General features: G+C 54.4%; 1 protein-coding gene across 1 annotated transcript; it reads right to left on the reverse strand.

Annotated features, from left to right (window-relative positions):
- Nucleotides 1-987: 987 nt before the first annotated feature.
- LOC128063658 (leucine-rich repeat-containing protein 29-like) lies at nt 988-15,032 on the reverse strand. Its single transcript, XM_052656463.1, has 7 exons — nt 15,012-15,032; nt 11,520-11,621; nt 3,810-4,126; nt 2,368-2,583; nt 2,096-2,239; nt 1,701-1,918; nt 988-1,617 (listed from the first exon to the last, which is right to left on the reverse strand). The coding sequence occupies exons 3-7, from the start codon at nt 3,921-3,923 to the stop codon at nt 1,449-1,451; spliced, it is 861 nt and encodes a 286-aa protein (XP_052512423.1). The 5' UTR covers nt 3,924-4,126; nt 11,520-11,621; nt 15,012-15,032; the 3' UTR covers nt 988-1,448.
- Between the last annotated feature and the right edge of the window lie 93 nt (nt 15,033-15,125).

Below are 15,125 nucleotides of genomic sequence, written 5' to 3' on the forward strand. Positions count from 1 at the left end.
ATAGTCCCTGTTGAGTTCAAGGTGAAAATGGAGCACCCAGATGCACTTACGTCTCCTGATACCTTCAGTTCTTTCTCAATGTCTCCAGTCCCTTGTTCAGGCCACCATCATCTTGGCAAGAACCTCCTGACTTCCTGCTTCCTGTCTTACCCCTCCAGTCTTCTCAATACCACCTACTCCAACTGCTTTCTCAAACAGGAAACTGACCTGATTACACACACACATCACCCCCTCCTGTATTCTCCCGTGTCTCCCTGTTGTCCATGGATAACGGTCACGGTGCCATGACTGAACAGAACTGAGCTGGAATGCAGGCATGCTGTGGTTTACCCCTTTCAACAGCGTGCCCGTAGCTTACAGAGCTCTTGATGCTTGGTCCAAGCTGGCATCCTCCCTGCTCACTTTGGGGGCTGGGAACCCCCTAACCCCACCCAGTGCCAACTCTGGCCTGCCCACGTGCACCTCCCCGGTCCCTTCTGCCTATTTGTCACATTTCCTCCCTCTTCTTTCACTGACTTGACTTCTTTCACTTTCCTTGACTTCCCAGGCTAAGCTCACTGCTCCCCTGGGCTCCCAGTCCCAGGATCTTCTTTCTCTGTTTTAGAAGGTTGGACCTCTAATGACCTTTCCTACCCAGAGATGCTCTCTCTCTTGTGTCTCATGTGTGTATGCTGAAAAACAACCCCATTGACTCAGCCATCCTTAATCTCTATGCTCCTGGGATCTTCACATGGACATGGCTTTGCTGTGGGACATGTGCCAGGGCTCATGCTGGGGAGAAGGCTCTGGCATCTCTCACCATGTGGGGAAGAAATCTGCTCAGGGCACTTGTTGGGCCAGATGTGAGAAAGAAGCTGTCTGTCCCTCTGGCATTTCCTACACATTGTCCCTGGGCTGGCCTGGGCCATTTCACTGAGGTGGGGAGGGGCCCTTTGGTCTGAGAACTTCAGACAAGGAAGAAAGATCTGGAATTTTTAATCTTGAGTATACAACAAAGACTGTGGCTTAGCTGCTAAAACTCAGTGCTGGTGGAGGGGCTGGGAGAGCTGCAGGGAACAAGGCCGGGCACAGGCCTTAGTGTGAGAAGTGGGTGGAACAAAAGGTACCGGGGTCCACTCTTTCCAGCACCAGACCCAGCCCCAAAAGGCCCGGCCTCTGGACCCATGCCTGGACAGGTGAGCAGGATCTGGCATCTTCGGGGGCCTGTGGCAGTGCCATGTAGCTGGAGAAGCTTCCTGTGGGCTGTGGGGCAGGCAGGCAAGAAGCCTGGTGGGCTGTCCCGGTATCATCCTACTCAGACCCAGTGGAGGGGTTTCTAGCTTGGGGAAGGCCCTCTGGGGCATATAACAGAGAGGGGCAGGAGGCGCTGAGTCAAACTCCAGGTCAAGAGGCCCGGGCCGGGGATGCTGGAGGTGACAGAGGCTGAGCCACTGGTCACTGATCTGGCCTCAGAGTGTTAAGGTCAGGTCTGCCCCTCCCACGAAGCGGGACTGGATGCAGATCACCTCAGGCAGTCGGGCTTGGAAACGCCTGACGGAGGCTATGCTGATGCCGGGACACATGGCCACATCTACCATCCGCAGCTGCCTGCACGCCTGCCCGATGGAATCCAGAGTTCTGCAGGGAAGCTGCCAGGTGAGCGCCTGACCCAGCCCAGGCCCAGCCAGCCCCCACTGCGGGCAGCCCCCGACACACTCAACTGCTCCGTGAGCTGATTGCAGCTAGACAGGTTGAGGTGCTGCAGCCTTGGCCAAGAGCTGGCTGCCTGTGCCCAGCCCTGGTCGCTGAGGAGGCTGCAGTGACTCAGCGCCAAGCGCTCCAGGCTGGGGCAGCCCTTGGCCACAGCCACCAAGGCCTTGTCTGTGAGTGCTGGCAGCAGGCTCAGTGACAGCTGCCTCAGCTGGGGGAAGCGGAGCACCTGTGAGGATGTAGTAGGGACAGGGAGGGTAATGAGGCCCTGGAGCCCTTCCGGCTCCCCTCACCCCCAGCCAGAGGAACTGCCACATCCAGCAGAAGCCCACGAGAAAAGGGCTTGTTCCAAGCAAAAAGCTCCAGCCCAGGGGTCCTCAGTCTATCCACGCCCCCAGACTCACACCTTGGTTAAACTGGCATCAGTCAGCTTGCTGCAGGCTGTGAGGTCCAGCTCCCGCAGGGCCTGCAGCATGAGCAGGGAGGGGCCCTGTGGCTGGGGAGAGGGGTCCTTGGGGCTGGAGGCCCGGTACTCCAGCTCTTCGTGGGGCTGTGGGAGCAAGCTTTTGCTGCTCAGGTTCCTCCTGAGTTTGGCCCTCAACTGTTGCCGGAGAGGGACGAAGGAGGGCAGCTGAGCCCAGGGACCCCCCGCCCGCCATGACTTGGAGGGTCTCGCACCTGAGGCTCCTGCGAAGGTGCCTTGATGGGCTGCCCCAGCCCCAGGAGCCCCCAGTCACCCAGCTCCTTGCACCAGGCCAGGCGCAGGACTGAGAGGTGGGTGAGGTAGGTGCAGATGGCCTGCAGAGTCTGGTTGGTGAGGGCCACACAGGAGGACAAGTCTAGCACCCTGAGGCGTGGGCCCAGCGCTGGGATCAGGGAGAGCACTGAGGCGTCCTAGGAGGGAAGCGGAAAAGGGAGCAGGTGATGGGAGGTGCCCGCTGCCTGTGTCACCAGGCGTGGCAGGCTATGAGGTCCAGCTCCCATGGGGCCTGTGGCAGGGCCACAGGGGCCCTGTGGCCAGGAAGAGGGGTCCTTGGGGCTGGAGGCCCAGTGCTCCAGCTCTTGGTGGGGCTGTGGGAGGAAGCCTTTGCTGCTCAGGCAGGGAGGGGTCCCTAGAAAGGTTCTGCCCAAAGTTACAGCCCCACAGGCAACAGGAAACTGGCACAGGGCCCGCGGAAGGATGCATCAGTGTTCCTGTGCTGTGTGTCACAGTGGAGTGGCGGGCTGAGAAGGGGGACCCAGGGAGAAGGACAAATACCTAGACTGGCTGGTGTGGGAAGAATGCAGGTGAAAATCTCTAAGGCGTTCACCTTCTCTGTGCTCCCAGCACCAGTCCATCAGATAAGCTCCCTCTAGGACTGGGGGGACATACAGCAGAGCTGCCACCTGCCAGGAGCAGTTGGGGGATGGTGGGGGCGAGAACTAAGGGCAGGACAGAGGAAGCTGCTTAGTAGAGATGCAGACATGGGAACATGGGCCTCCAGAAAGAGTGGCTAAGAGACACACAATCGACACAGTGAGGATGGAGTAAAGCAAGAGAAGAGAGGCACTTGGGGGAAAATGTTGAGACACTTTTCAGGTGGGAAAGGCTCTGGGCACAGCCATAGATTGAAGGAAAAATCTGCTAAAGAGGGAGAGGGCGACACTGTTAAGACAGGGACACCACCCAGAGGGACAGGGCTGAGCCCTACTGAAGGAACCGGCATCAACCAAGAAATGACCCTCTTCCTCCTTTGTCACATGGCCTCCCCAGGGCCCCTCCTGAGCAACTACTGCTGTGTAACCTCGGTGCCCCTTCCCCCAGGGCTTGGTTCTGTCATCGCTGCCCCCAGAACACCCGCCCTCAGTCCCCTCCCCAGACTGCAGTGATCACCAAGCACCGGACTTGTGAGGTGTGGGTCACCTCGTGGGTGGGCCCCTCTGTCCTCTGGAACCTCCCTCTGCAGGGACCCACCACGGGGGCTGCAGGGAGCAGTGTGGGCAGCAGCACCGTCTGCCTAGGCACCTTTCCTCTTCCAGTTCACTTGGACACAAACACGGGGCATCTCCCTGGTGCCAGGCTCCCAGTTCCCCCAGTCCCTGGCCCTGGTGAGGATGGAAGGAAAGGGTGGAACGCTCACCTTGAGTGAGGAGCAGTAGGCCAGGCTGAGGGAGGCCAGTGAGGGTGGAGCTCCGCACACTGAGCCCAGGGACTGGGCCAGTTCCTGCCCTCTCACCAGGCAGCACTCGGCCATGTCGAGGCTCTGCAGCTCCTGCAGGCCCCCTAGGGCTGAGCATCCCGCATCTGTCAGCCGCTGCAGCTTCCTCAGGCTCAGGCGCCGCAGGTGCCGCAGGCCCCGGCTCACAGCCAGGACTGCTCCATCAGCCAGTTCTGAGCAGCCGCTGAGGTCCAGGGAGGTAAGGCCTGGTTGCTGGTGGCAAAGGGCAGCCACAGCCTCTGTGGAGAGGTCCCGGCAGCTATGCAGGCTCAGTTCCTGCAGCTGCAGCCCAGCCACCTGGCCCAGTGCCCGCAGGGCCTCGGGCGGCAAGCCAGTGCCGCTCAGGTCCAGGGCGTGCAGCCTGCTGGCCCGCTCCTTCAGGAATCGCAGCAGGTTGCGGAAGGAGAGTTGGGAGGGGGAGGAGTCCTGGGGGCCAATGGAGCCCCAGGCTGGGCCTAGCTGGAAGGTGAGATGGCAATAGGCCAAGGAGAGTCGCTCCAGGCGGGGGGCACAACTGCTGAGCCGGTTGAAGCTGAGGTCAGCCAGGCCCCGAAGGCTAGCCAGGCTGAGCTCACGGAGGCCGCTCAGCGCCTGCTGGACCTGCTGCGCTGTCTCGGGCTGAGCCAGCAGCATGCCTGATGTGAAGAGGCTGTTGCAGCCACTGAGGTCTAGGATACGCAGGGCCGGGCAGCCCAGGATCAGGGCCACGAAGGAGGCCTCTGTGGGGCTGCCCCCACCAAGGCACAAGCTCTGCAGGTGCGGGCCCAGGTGGTGGGTAACAGACCGCAGCACCTGGAGTGAAGCCGGCGAGCCATCCAGGTTGGTCAGGCTGATGCAGGTGACACCCCTGAGACCCAGACTCTTGATGGCCGGAAGGGAGGCAGACGACACGGGGATGTTGTACTGCACGCTGGCCTATGGGGCAGCAGTGGGCCTGGGGTTAGCTCTCTGGCCTCACAGTGTGCCAGCCATTGAGTCTGGTGCAATTCACTGGCCAGAGTTTGAGGGAAGATCAGGGAAGGGCCCTTCTACAGCAGGAACCCACTGTGCTGCCATGTGCCTGAGGGGGTGCTGGTGGGACGTGGGAGCAGGGGGGACAGGTCATACTGGGGCTCAAGGGGGAGGACTACAAGGGGAGGACAGAAAGTTAGTGATGGCCAGGGCTGAGTGCCTATGGAGAGGCTGGGCCAGAGTGGGGACTTGGCATGCTGGGTACAGGAGGGCTGGGGAGGGGGACCCTGGAGGAGAGCCAGCAAAGGCCCCTGGGAGCAGGAGGACAAAGCATTCTGGACCCAACTTTGGGGACTTTCAGTAGGTGGCCTTGGAACCCACGGACTCCAAATTCAGGGCCTCAGCTTAGTGTTAGCTAAGCAATCAGCCTCCCCCACTTTCTCAAGAGCATATAAATAGCCCTCAAAACAGCTGAAGGCGGGAAGAAGCAATGGCAGGTGTCGCTCACCACAATGCCCTGTGGCCCAGATGCCAGAGATCTGGGGCAGGCAGGGAGGCCACAATGTTTGCAAACCTGGCTTTTGTGTCTAAGTGAAAAATGTGCCTACCCATGCGAGTGTGGTGTGCACATGCGTGGATGCGTGTGTATGCGCACACGTGAAGGCCCTTTAGGCCGGAGATTCGAGATGCACTTGTGATCCCTGGTCTTATCTCTGGAGGGTCTGCCTTATTCCTTCAGGTGAGGAGGGAGAAGTATACTATTTCTGTGGACAGGAGCTCAGAGAATGAATTTCAGAGGCAGGGAGGAAATTGGCCCTACTAGAGAGGAACCGGGGAGCTTGGGGAGCACAGAGCTGGAGTCTGGTGGGACCGGGAGGCAAGCAACCTCAGGGCTAGTTGTGGTGAAAGGTTGGCTTGTTTAGGAGTGTGAGGAACCGCCAGTAGTTGTTTTCAGAGAACCTTCCCTGATTTTGTGCCAGAGGGAGCCAAAGGACAGAAAGTACAGGAATGTACAGAAAGTACAGGAGCTGGTCTGTGGGGGAGGGAGAAGAGGGCTTGGCTTCTGAAACCCTAGCCCCATTTCTCTACCCCCACCAACACCCAGGCTGCAGGCAAGGGATACTCATAGATCCTTGTTTTCACAAGCAAGCTGCCCCCCCAAACCTGTGCAGTGAATAACAGGAAGAACAAGCTGACGTTCCCTCCTTGTCCTCCACAGAAAATCATCAAAAGGGAACCAGAAAGGTCAAAATGATGCGTGATATGCGCTCCCTGCAAGATGCTTATCAACAGAATTCTTCCAGGAAGACAGGTGGAACTCATTCCCAGGTGTGGAGACCCCACCTGGCTTCTGCCCCAGAGAGAAGCAGCCCCTGAGGGCTGTCGTTCCGGGAATGAGCCTGTGGTAAGAGGGAGACCAGCTCCCACCAATTTAATGGGAGCCTGGGAGTCAAACCAGGTTCCCAGTTCAGACCCCATGGTCAATACCGGTGAGAGGAGCTCTGCCCATAGATCCCCCCTGTGGACACCAGGAGACAGTGGGGAGTGGGGACGCCAGAGACCTGGGTCCCTCTCTCAGATTTAAGGAGAGCTGGCGAAGATGCCAGTGTGTGAGGTTGGGGAGGGTACTGAAAAAGTCAGGGAGAAAAGGTTTTAGAAAGGAACGGTAAAGCATGCCTCCAGCCATTTCAAAGTCCTGCAGTGCTAGATGAGCCAGTCTCATAATGAGTAGAATGAACTCTGGTTGGGGGAGTGTAGAGCAGTGCTGGTTGCCAGGCAGCACCTGCCCCCACCAGTCACATGGCACCCCGCAGCCCCCAGCTCCAGCCGCCTTCAGTCTTCCTTCTTTCCCTATCTTCCTGAGCCTTGGCTGCCAGCAGTGTTCTTCCCTCTCCCATTGCTTTCTTATACACAAGGTAAACAAACAGCTCAGGGTCCAAGTGCAGGGCTGGCAGATGACCCCAAGAGCTACCTACTGAAGGGGCAGGGCCTGGCCTAAAGTACTTCCAACTATGGGGCCAGGTGAGTTTTGAGGCCACCTCCCTGCTCCCCACAGTTTTTATTGGTGGGGAGAAAACAGCCTCTATGCCATCACCCAGGTGGTCTACCTGGGACTCATACAGAAGTCTAAGAGCAGTCTGTTGGGGATATTTACCCTCTGTGGGGGCCGAGCGGCAGCCTTCTGGGTTCTGGTCTTTGCCCTAGTGTAGGAAAGTGCCCCTCCCCAGGCCCTGGGAAGATGCTTCTAAAGCCCCAAGGGAGTACAACAGGGGTACCTGCTCCAGCTTCAGCCGCCTCAGCACACTAGCCCCCTGGTCTCCTCCCTTCTTAATGCTGGCATCTTAAAGGTAAATGTGGACTCATTTGGAAAATGCCCTGAACCTGCTAAAAGCAACACGTGTCCCTTGACTGTGAGAAGCCAGGACTCTTGTAACTACTGAAGTCCTGAGCTGAGACAGCAGGCCTGTGTGCAGACTTGGAAAGCCATCTGAGACATACATGACTCTCCTGTTCTACCAGCACAAGAATCCAAAGTTAGTACGCCTGTTTCCAGAAGGACCTTGAGGAAGCATATGTCCTGGCGCCCAGGGGCTTTGGTCTCCAGAGAGGAATCAGACTTTGGGGCTCATATCTAGAGGCTTTTATAGACACCCCAGGCAGGAGAAGGCAGCAGGGGGCAGGAGCCGTCCTGAGATCTTCACAGTGACCAGCCCGGTGGCAGCACCCCCACCCCAGGTATGGACAGAGCCCAGGTGTATGTCACGTGCTGCCTTTGTCTGTCTGATTTGAGAAAAAGTGGAATTAAATGGGGGCAGGTGAGGGAGATTAAGAAGTTACCAAGTCTAGCCTGGCCTGGAGTCTTACAGCTTGGCCTTGGTGAGCCAGAATCTTCCACAGCATCTACTAGCTGGGGCACTACCTCCTCAACCCGCTGCACCCTGGGAGATGGTTCCTGCCAATAGGGCTCCAGAGATTGTTCTCTGGGACATGGTGGTGTCGGCCCTAGATGCCCAGGTATCTGTGGCCTGGCTTCCCAGGGCTCCCAGTCCTGGCCGTGGAGTAGGGGGCTGAGCTTTGCAGAGTCACCGAACGGGTCTTTGTCAGTGCTCTATCTGGAGCTCAGGGTTCACTGGAGAAACTCCAGTACTAAAATGGTAGACTCTGGATCCCAAACTCTGACCCCAGCCTCCTCCTCCTCTTCCTCCCCTCACTCCTGTTCCATCTCATCTTCATGCCCAGGCCCTGACTGCCCACTTGGCTTCTTCTGCACCCTGCTTCTTTGCTAGACTCCAAGAAGCCTCCCTGACTGATGGCCTCTCATCAGGGCCCCCACGGCCCTGCCCATCATGCGGGTGCCCCTGCTTTCTGTGCCCTCTGCCAGCCAGGGATGATGAAACCATGGCCACCTCTGGGTATGTGCTGTCCGAGGAAGCCACAGCCTCCCTTCCTGTCTGCACTGGCGCCCCTCTCCTCACAGCCCCCCTCTTCTCACTCCCCTAGACTTCTTTACAAGCCCCTGATGATACTGCAGCTCCCTCCCCTCACTCCAGCCTTCTCAGAGACGTTTCAAATAGAAACCAAAGCCCTTAGGTGGGAAGGCCCTCCTGCCCTGTTCACATCCACCAGCCCATCCTTGGCAGGACTCATCAGAACCTCCTTCCCTATTCTGTTCTTGGGTTCAAGGAGACCCTCTTCTCCCAGCCTACTGAGCCTGTCCCCACCCTCTCCTCTGTGAACCCCCAAATCTCTGCCTTTCCACTCCTTCCTCAGAGTCCACAAACACCCCAGAGTCTTAACAAAGGCCTCCCTTGATCCTGCAACCCCCCTCACCTCTCCCCTTTACCATCATGCTTCTTGGAAGCACATGGGTGCCCATACCCACTGCAGCCACCTCTTGACCATAGCTTTGCCCATTGATCCCTCCACCACTGTCCCCACAGAATCCTTCATTCCCAGAAACAGCCCCTCTCCAGCAAGGTCTCCAACACCTGGGGGCTCCTCTGCAGACCTCCCACAAGTGTCCTTCCTCTCTGCTGCGCCATGGTGCCTACTCAGGATGGCCTATCTCCCCGGTGTTCTCTCCTACTGGGGGTTCTGAGACTCTGCGCTCTTGTCTCTCCTACCTTCTAGCCTGCTCCCCGTTTGGGGTCATCAAAGAGCAGAAAGACCCAACCCATGGACCAATGGGTTCTCCACGAATTGTTCCATTCCACCGCACACACACACGCAGTTTCCCTCCACGTGCACCCCAGCAGACTTCATCCCATTCCACCTACTTTGTTTCCCACACCTTCTTCCTGAGCACCAGATACTGGGAGCCATGACGTGATGGACCTCTCTCCAGATACAAGGATGCAATATGGCCAAATCTGAATTCACTGCCTTATCCCCGCTTCTCCCAAACTCTCAGCGCCTTCTACCAAATCACCTAAGTCAGAAATCTGGGGATCATCCTAGACTGCTCCCTCATATCCATAATGCCCAAGGTCCTTTCCAGCCCATCTTCTACTTCCTCCTGGCCTTCAGTCTCTCTGGCTCCAGTCTACCCTTGGTATTGTCAACAGAGTGATCCTGACAAAAGGCAACTGACCACGCTTTTCAGGCCCTTTGATGGTTCACCACTGCACAGGATGGAAGCTGAGCTTCTCGGCTGGCATTCAGGCCCTTTTATGTCAGCCCCCTGCCTACTTCTTTGGCCCCAGCTTTCCCATGCCTGCTCCCCACTCTGGCTCTGGAATGCTAATTTCAGATCACTATCTCATACTTCCATAGCTGAGTTCAGCTGTTTTTTTCTGGATCTGGGGAGCAGTCTGCCCCTCACCTATTCCTTAACAAAAATATGTATCCTCTCAAGATTTAACACAAGCATCCCCTTCTCCATGAAGTCTTCTGTGAATCTTCTCTGCATCTTCGCTATGCGTCTATGCACCTTTCTTAAGATTTTGAGTGCAGTGCTGTCTCTCTCTATCAACTCTTGAGTGTGGTGTCTGCCCCAGCCCTGGGACCTAGCATAGTGCTAGGTGCTAGGTCATCACCATCCAGATGACGGAGGCCTCTCTACAGGCCCCTCCTGCTCTGCTTGCCTCTGGACTGGTATCCTTCCTGGGCAGGCTCTGTGGCCTGCTCTTCAGGCTTCTCTTGTTCTCCCCAGGGAAAGTGACTGAGATCCAAGGCTTAAACCTCCGCCTGCTCTTAAATGACACCTTCACCTATATTTATTACCTGGACCTTTCTCTTGAATTCCTCTCTCAGAAGTCCAACTACCAACTGGATCTCACCATTTAGATGTTTTATACTTCAAATTTTCAACAAGTTCAAATCAAATTTCTTTAGAAACTAGGCTCAATGACACTGGAGAGAGAACTCAACAACAGACCCTACTTAAACACTCATTTAAAATGTGACAGAGGAGGCTTCCAATCCATTATACATAAATGGTACCTGGGCTACTTGAAAACTAATCAGTTTAGCTCCTTACCTTACAGCATAAGTCAAAATAAATTACACCAAATATATATATATATAAATTCAAGCCATAAAACAATTTTGCTGTGAACCTAAAACTGATCTAAGAAGTAAATCCAAATTTAAAAAAAAAAGCAAAATATGAGTGTATACTTATCAGATCTCTGAAGAGGCAAAGTATCGCTAAAGCAATGGCAGAAATAAGAAAGAAAAGAATGTTCAGAGTCAACAACCCAGAAATTTAACCCCTGTATATCTCATAAATAACACATATCTACAAATCAAATCTAAAAAGGCAAATATATGAGGAATATATTTCAGTAAGTATATAAAAGATTAACTTCTTTAATGTATAAAAAGTTCATACAAATCGATAAGAAAAATGCTAAGACCCCAATAATTAGACAAGGAACAGAAATACACAAAAGAGGGAAATATAAATGGTCCACTAATGAGAAAATTGTTCAACTTCAGTGACAGTCAAAACTGAAACAAAGGCTCTCATTATTGCCTTTCAAACTAGCACAAATGCCTGCACTCACCTCCTGGTGGGTTGTCTCCCTATGACTCACCCCTCAGTCCACTCTGCCCTGTGGAGGTCTAAGACATAAATCACTGCATGTCACTCCCCTGCCTAATGTTCCTTTAACGTTCCTAAAGTTCCATGGGTTACCTGGTTACCCACGATGGTAACCAGGAGAAAGCCCTAGCAATACCACCTGCCACATCTGTCTCGCTGTCTGACCCCTTTCTGGCCTCATCTCCCACCACTTCTCTCCCACACACCTAAGTTCCAGTCATAGCGAACCTGGGTGGTCATTTCCAGAACTATGTCACACCTTGCCTTCACCTGTGCGGTTATGAGTCCTGAAGACCAACCTTCATGCTCCTCATCCTGTTCCTTCAGGAAGCCTTCCCTGATGCTGCCAGTCTCCTTCCGTGTCCTTCTTGTTCCCATGGCCCCCTTCATGCCAATGCCCTGAGCACACAACATCATGATCACTCACGTATTTGTCTTTTTCCTTCACTGGACTATGGGTTTCTCAGGGAAGGGGACTATGTTTGGTTCATCTGTAGAGTCCCAGTACTGGACCCAGAGCCAAGTATGTATGAATAAATATGCAGGAAGGAATGGATGGATGATGTATGAGCAGGGCCACAAGCAAGCTGAAGTGAGATCACTGAGAATGGGCTAGGTGAGGGTAGGCACCTTACCTCCCGAAGGGCAATCTGGGCTGCACAGTACCAAGCCCGGCTCACGAGGGAGGCCTCTTTCTGATCTGACAGAGGCAGGAAGCTCAGAATATATGTGACCATCTGAGGGAAAAAGACAGGGCATCGGGGCTGTTAGTGCTGGTGGGGCCCTCTGAAATCTTCTCTTTCTGGTAGCACAGTAGGTCAGAGGGGACTAGAGCACTGGCTTCTAGCTCATCTTGGATCCTAAGCTTCAGAGAGTCTTCACTTCTCCTCTCCAGTCTCCAGGTATCTTTACTGGGAACAAACCTTTCCTGAGCACCATCTGGATGCAGGTTTGTTCTGATAAAAATAAAAACTTCCTGCTCAATTTGATAAAAAGGGCCTGGGCACTGGGACTAGATGAACCTAGTTTAGATCCTTATTCTCTCAGCTGACCTCTCTGAGCCTTATTCTTCTAATCTATAAAAAGACAGTTGTAGTGAGATTTAAGTGGGCTACTGTGACAGTTAAATATCATGGTAAAGTGTCTTGCATAGGATCTAGAACACAGCAAGGCAAGTGCTGATTTCAGGAAGTCACACTGGGACTGCACTCTTCCATCTTCTTCACTGCCAACTTGGCTTCTCAGCCAGCTGTTACAATTCTCAGCAAGACCCATCCTGGCAGGCTAAGGCCCTCACTCCATCTATGCTCTATGAGGCTGGGGGTGGAGGCCTTCTTAGGGACTGGGGAAGGGAACTGCCTATGAGACCAAGAATAATCTGATATTAACTATTCTTTTCTTCTGGAATCGTCCCTCCTTGACTTCTGTGACACTGTGTTTTCTAGGGCTCCAATTCCAATTGCCCTGTTTCTAGATTCTTCTGTGGCTCCCAGGGCTCAGACCTGAGTCTTTCAATTTGTTCACTTTCTAGGATAATAAATTCACTTGCATTGCTTTAACAATTACCTCTATAAGAAAAACCAACAATTCGGTATTCCATATTGTTTATCATTCTTGTGCTAGTCTAGTATTGCCAACCGTCCACAGGATTCTTCATCCAAATGTTTTACCATCACCTTCACCTCAGTCCAAAGCAGTCCCTCCTCCCAACTTTCCAAGCCCCCGAGCTTCAGTGGCAACAGAGCATCTCGTCTGAAGATCCTGATAAAACTTTATACTCTTCATGCTCTTCTGTCCCTTGCTCCAGATACAGGTGTAAAGCATAGGCTTTACTTAGACTCATGCAAATCCCAGCTCCACTAGTTCCTAGCTGTGTGGCCTCAGGCAAGGTATGTGATGTCTCTGAACCTCAACCCACACCTGTAAAATGGGGATATTAAAAAAATCTAGATCACAGTCTTATGTGCTGTACTTAAGTCCTTCAGTCATGTCCGACTCTGCAACCCCATGGACTGTACCCTGCCAGGCTCCTCTGTCCATAGGGATTCTCCAGGCAAGAATACTGGAGTGGGCTGCCATGCCCTCCTCCAGGCCATCTTCCCAGCCCAGGGATCGAGCCCAGGTCTCCCGTATTGCAGGCAAATTATTTACCGTCTGAGCCACTAGGGAAGCCCAAGAATACTGGAGTGGGTAGCCTTTCCCTTCTCCAGGGGAACTTCCCAACGTAGGAATCGAATTGAGGTCTCCTGCATTGCAGGAGGGTTCTTTACCAGCTGCCCTCACAGTCTTATGACAGGGATTAAATTATATATATATATATTTAATAGATATAATATGCTTCACACCTAGTAGATGGTCCATAAATGGTTCCTGGATTGCTGTTATTAATAATTCTACCTTCGAAACCTTACCACCTTAGTAGCCCAGATCTTCATCACCCCAGACCAGGGTTCCTTCCACAGTCTCCCACCTGATCTCCTTGCCTCCAGGTTCATCCCTGCTAATCATTCCACAGACTGCAACAAGGTTAATTTTCCTAAGAAACAGCTTTCAGTCTCAGTACACTCCTGATGAAACCTTTAGGGTTCTCTAATACCCTCAAGACAAAATTTCTTCTCCTGGTCAGCACTGCCAGGCCTCTAGGCCTGACTGGACCCCTGATCCCAGAGCTTCCACAAGCCAGTCTTCTCAGTGTCCTACAAACACAGCATGTTGATTTTCTTATTTTCTTTTGCCTATGTGGACCTTTTTCCTGGAATGCCCTTAAGTTTGACCCTCACCAGCCCACTTGGTCTCTTCTTCCCTTCCCTGATTGCTAGTACAGAGAAGGTACTCAGTCAGTACTTACTGGATTGAATTAAATAAGGATGGACTGTCTTTTACCTCTCTTTTCACCAAAGGTTTGCTCAAGGAAGGGGTGGGAAGATAAAACAGATCATTACTGAGAGGAGAATGACTGGTGAGAACAGCCTCTGGGCCAGGGAGGCTAGGCCTGGGGAAGAGAACTTTGATGGGGACTGGGACTGACCACGCTCCGATCCCCAAGAGGAGGCAGGAAAACTTGTCTGAGCTGAGGTAAGATAGTGGTCATCCTGTCTTCTGGGGTTCAGCAGCCAACCCACAGAGCGAAAGGAGGGCAACAAACCTGTCCTCACTGAGGGGAGGCAGCATGATTCTTTGAGCTGAGAAGGGGGAAGACCTTTCTAGAGGGAACAGAAGAGGCAGTGGTTAAGAGTGGAGTGGCCGTCCCAGGAACTCCATCCTAAGGGGCTACTAGAGATATGCCTGGTCACCGTTGCGATCCACGGAGATGGGACAGATATCCTCTGGGGCAGAAGGGGGAAAGGATGCCATCGCAGGGGGCTCATGGGGGGGAGCATCATTCCAACGGCCGATGCGGAAACGGTGCCCTGTCTCTCTTGGGCAGTGGGAGGGGGCTGCCAACTCTCTGGGCAAACAGGACGGAGAAGTCATCCCAAGAGGCCACTGGGACAAAACTTATCTGTCTAGGGACAACAGCGGCAGAGTGATCTTGCTCCAATTTAAGTAGAGGGAGCAAACATCCCGTGAAGGATGAAGGTGAAGGAGGCAGGGATGGCCATCACTAGGGGCTGAGGAAGTGGGGAGCAGGCCTTGTCCTCGGTGAGGGAACTCAGAGACCATGCCCAAAGTTGATGGGAAGGGGCAGTCTGTCTTCCACCGCCAGGGGAAGGGACAGCCGTCTCTCGAAGGGAAGGGAATGGAGCGACCATTCCAAGGGACCAATGCGGGTAAGATCGGTTACCCTTCGGGGCTGATGGGATGCAGCGGACATCTTTCAGAACTGAGAGGGAGGGACGGCCATCTCAAGAGGTCAGGGGTAGGCAGAGGCCCTGTCCTCGCTGAGGTGACAGCAGCTATCTCCTGGGGCCGATGGGGAAGAAGAGGATGGTCCCCCAAGGTAAGGGGACAGAGTGGCCCAAAGGCGGGGCCTGTACCCATAGCGTGCAGGTCCAGGGATCTCCCGGCCGGGTCGCTTCCGCCAGACGGGCGGGGCCGGGAGAGCTGTCTGACAGCCCCTCCCCACAGCCTGGGACCCCGAGGGCGGGGCCTGTCCCGAGCTAGGCCTGAGGGCGGCCTCCTCTCACCTCCAGCGGCAGCGACTCCGCCATCGCATCCCTGCCGCCTCCGCCCCCGCGCAAGGCTTTCTGGGAAGTGTAGTCCTACCGACTCTAGAAGGCGGAGCTTGGGAAGGAAGTGGA

This window comes from Budorcas taxicolor, chromosome 18, assembly GCF_023091745.1.
Source record: "Budorcas taxicolor isolate Tak-1 chromosome 18, Takin1.1, whole genome shotgun sequence".
Lineage (NCBI taxonomy): Eukaryota > Metazoa > Chordata > Mammalia > Artiodactyla > Bovidae > Budorcas > Budorcas taxicolor.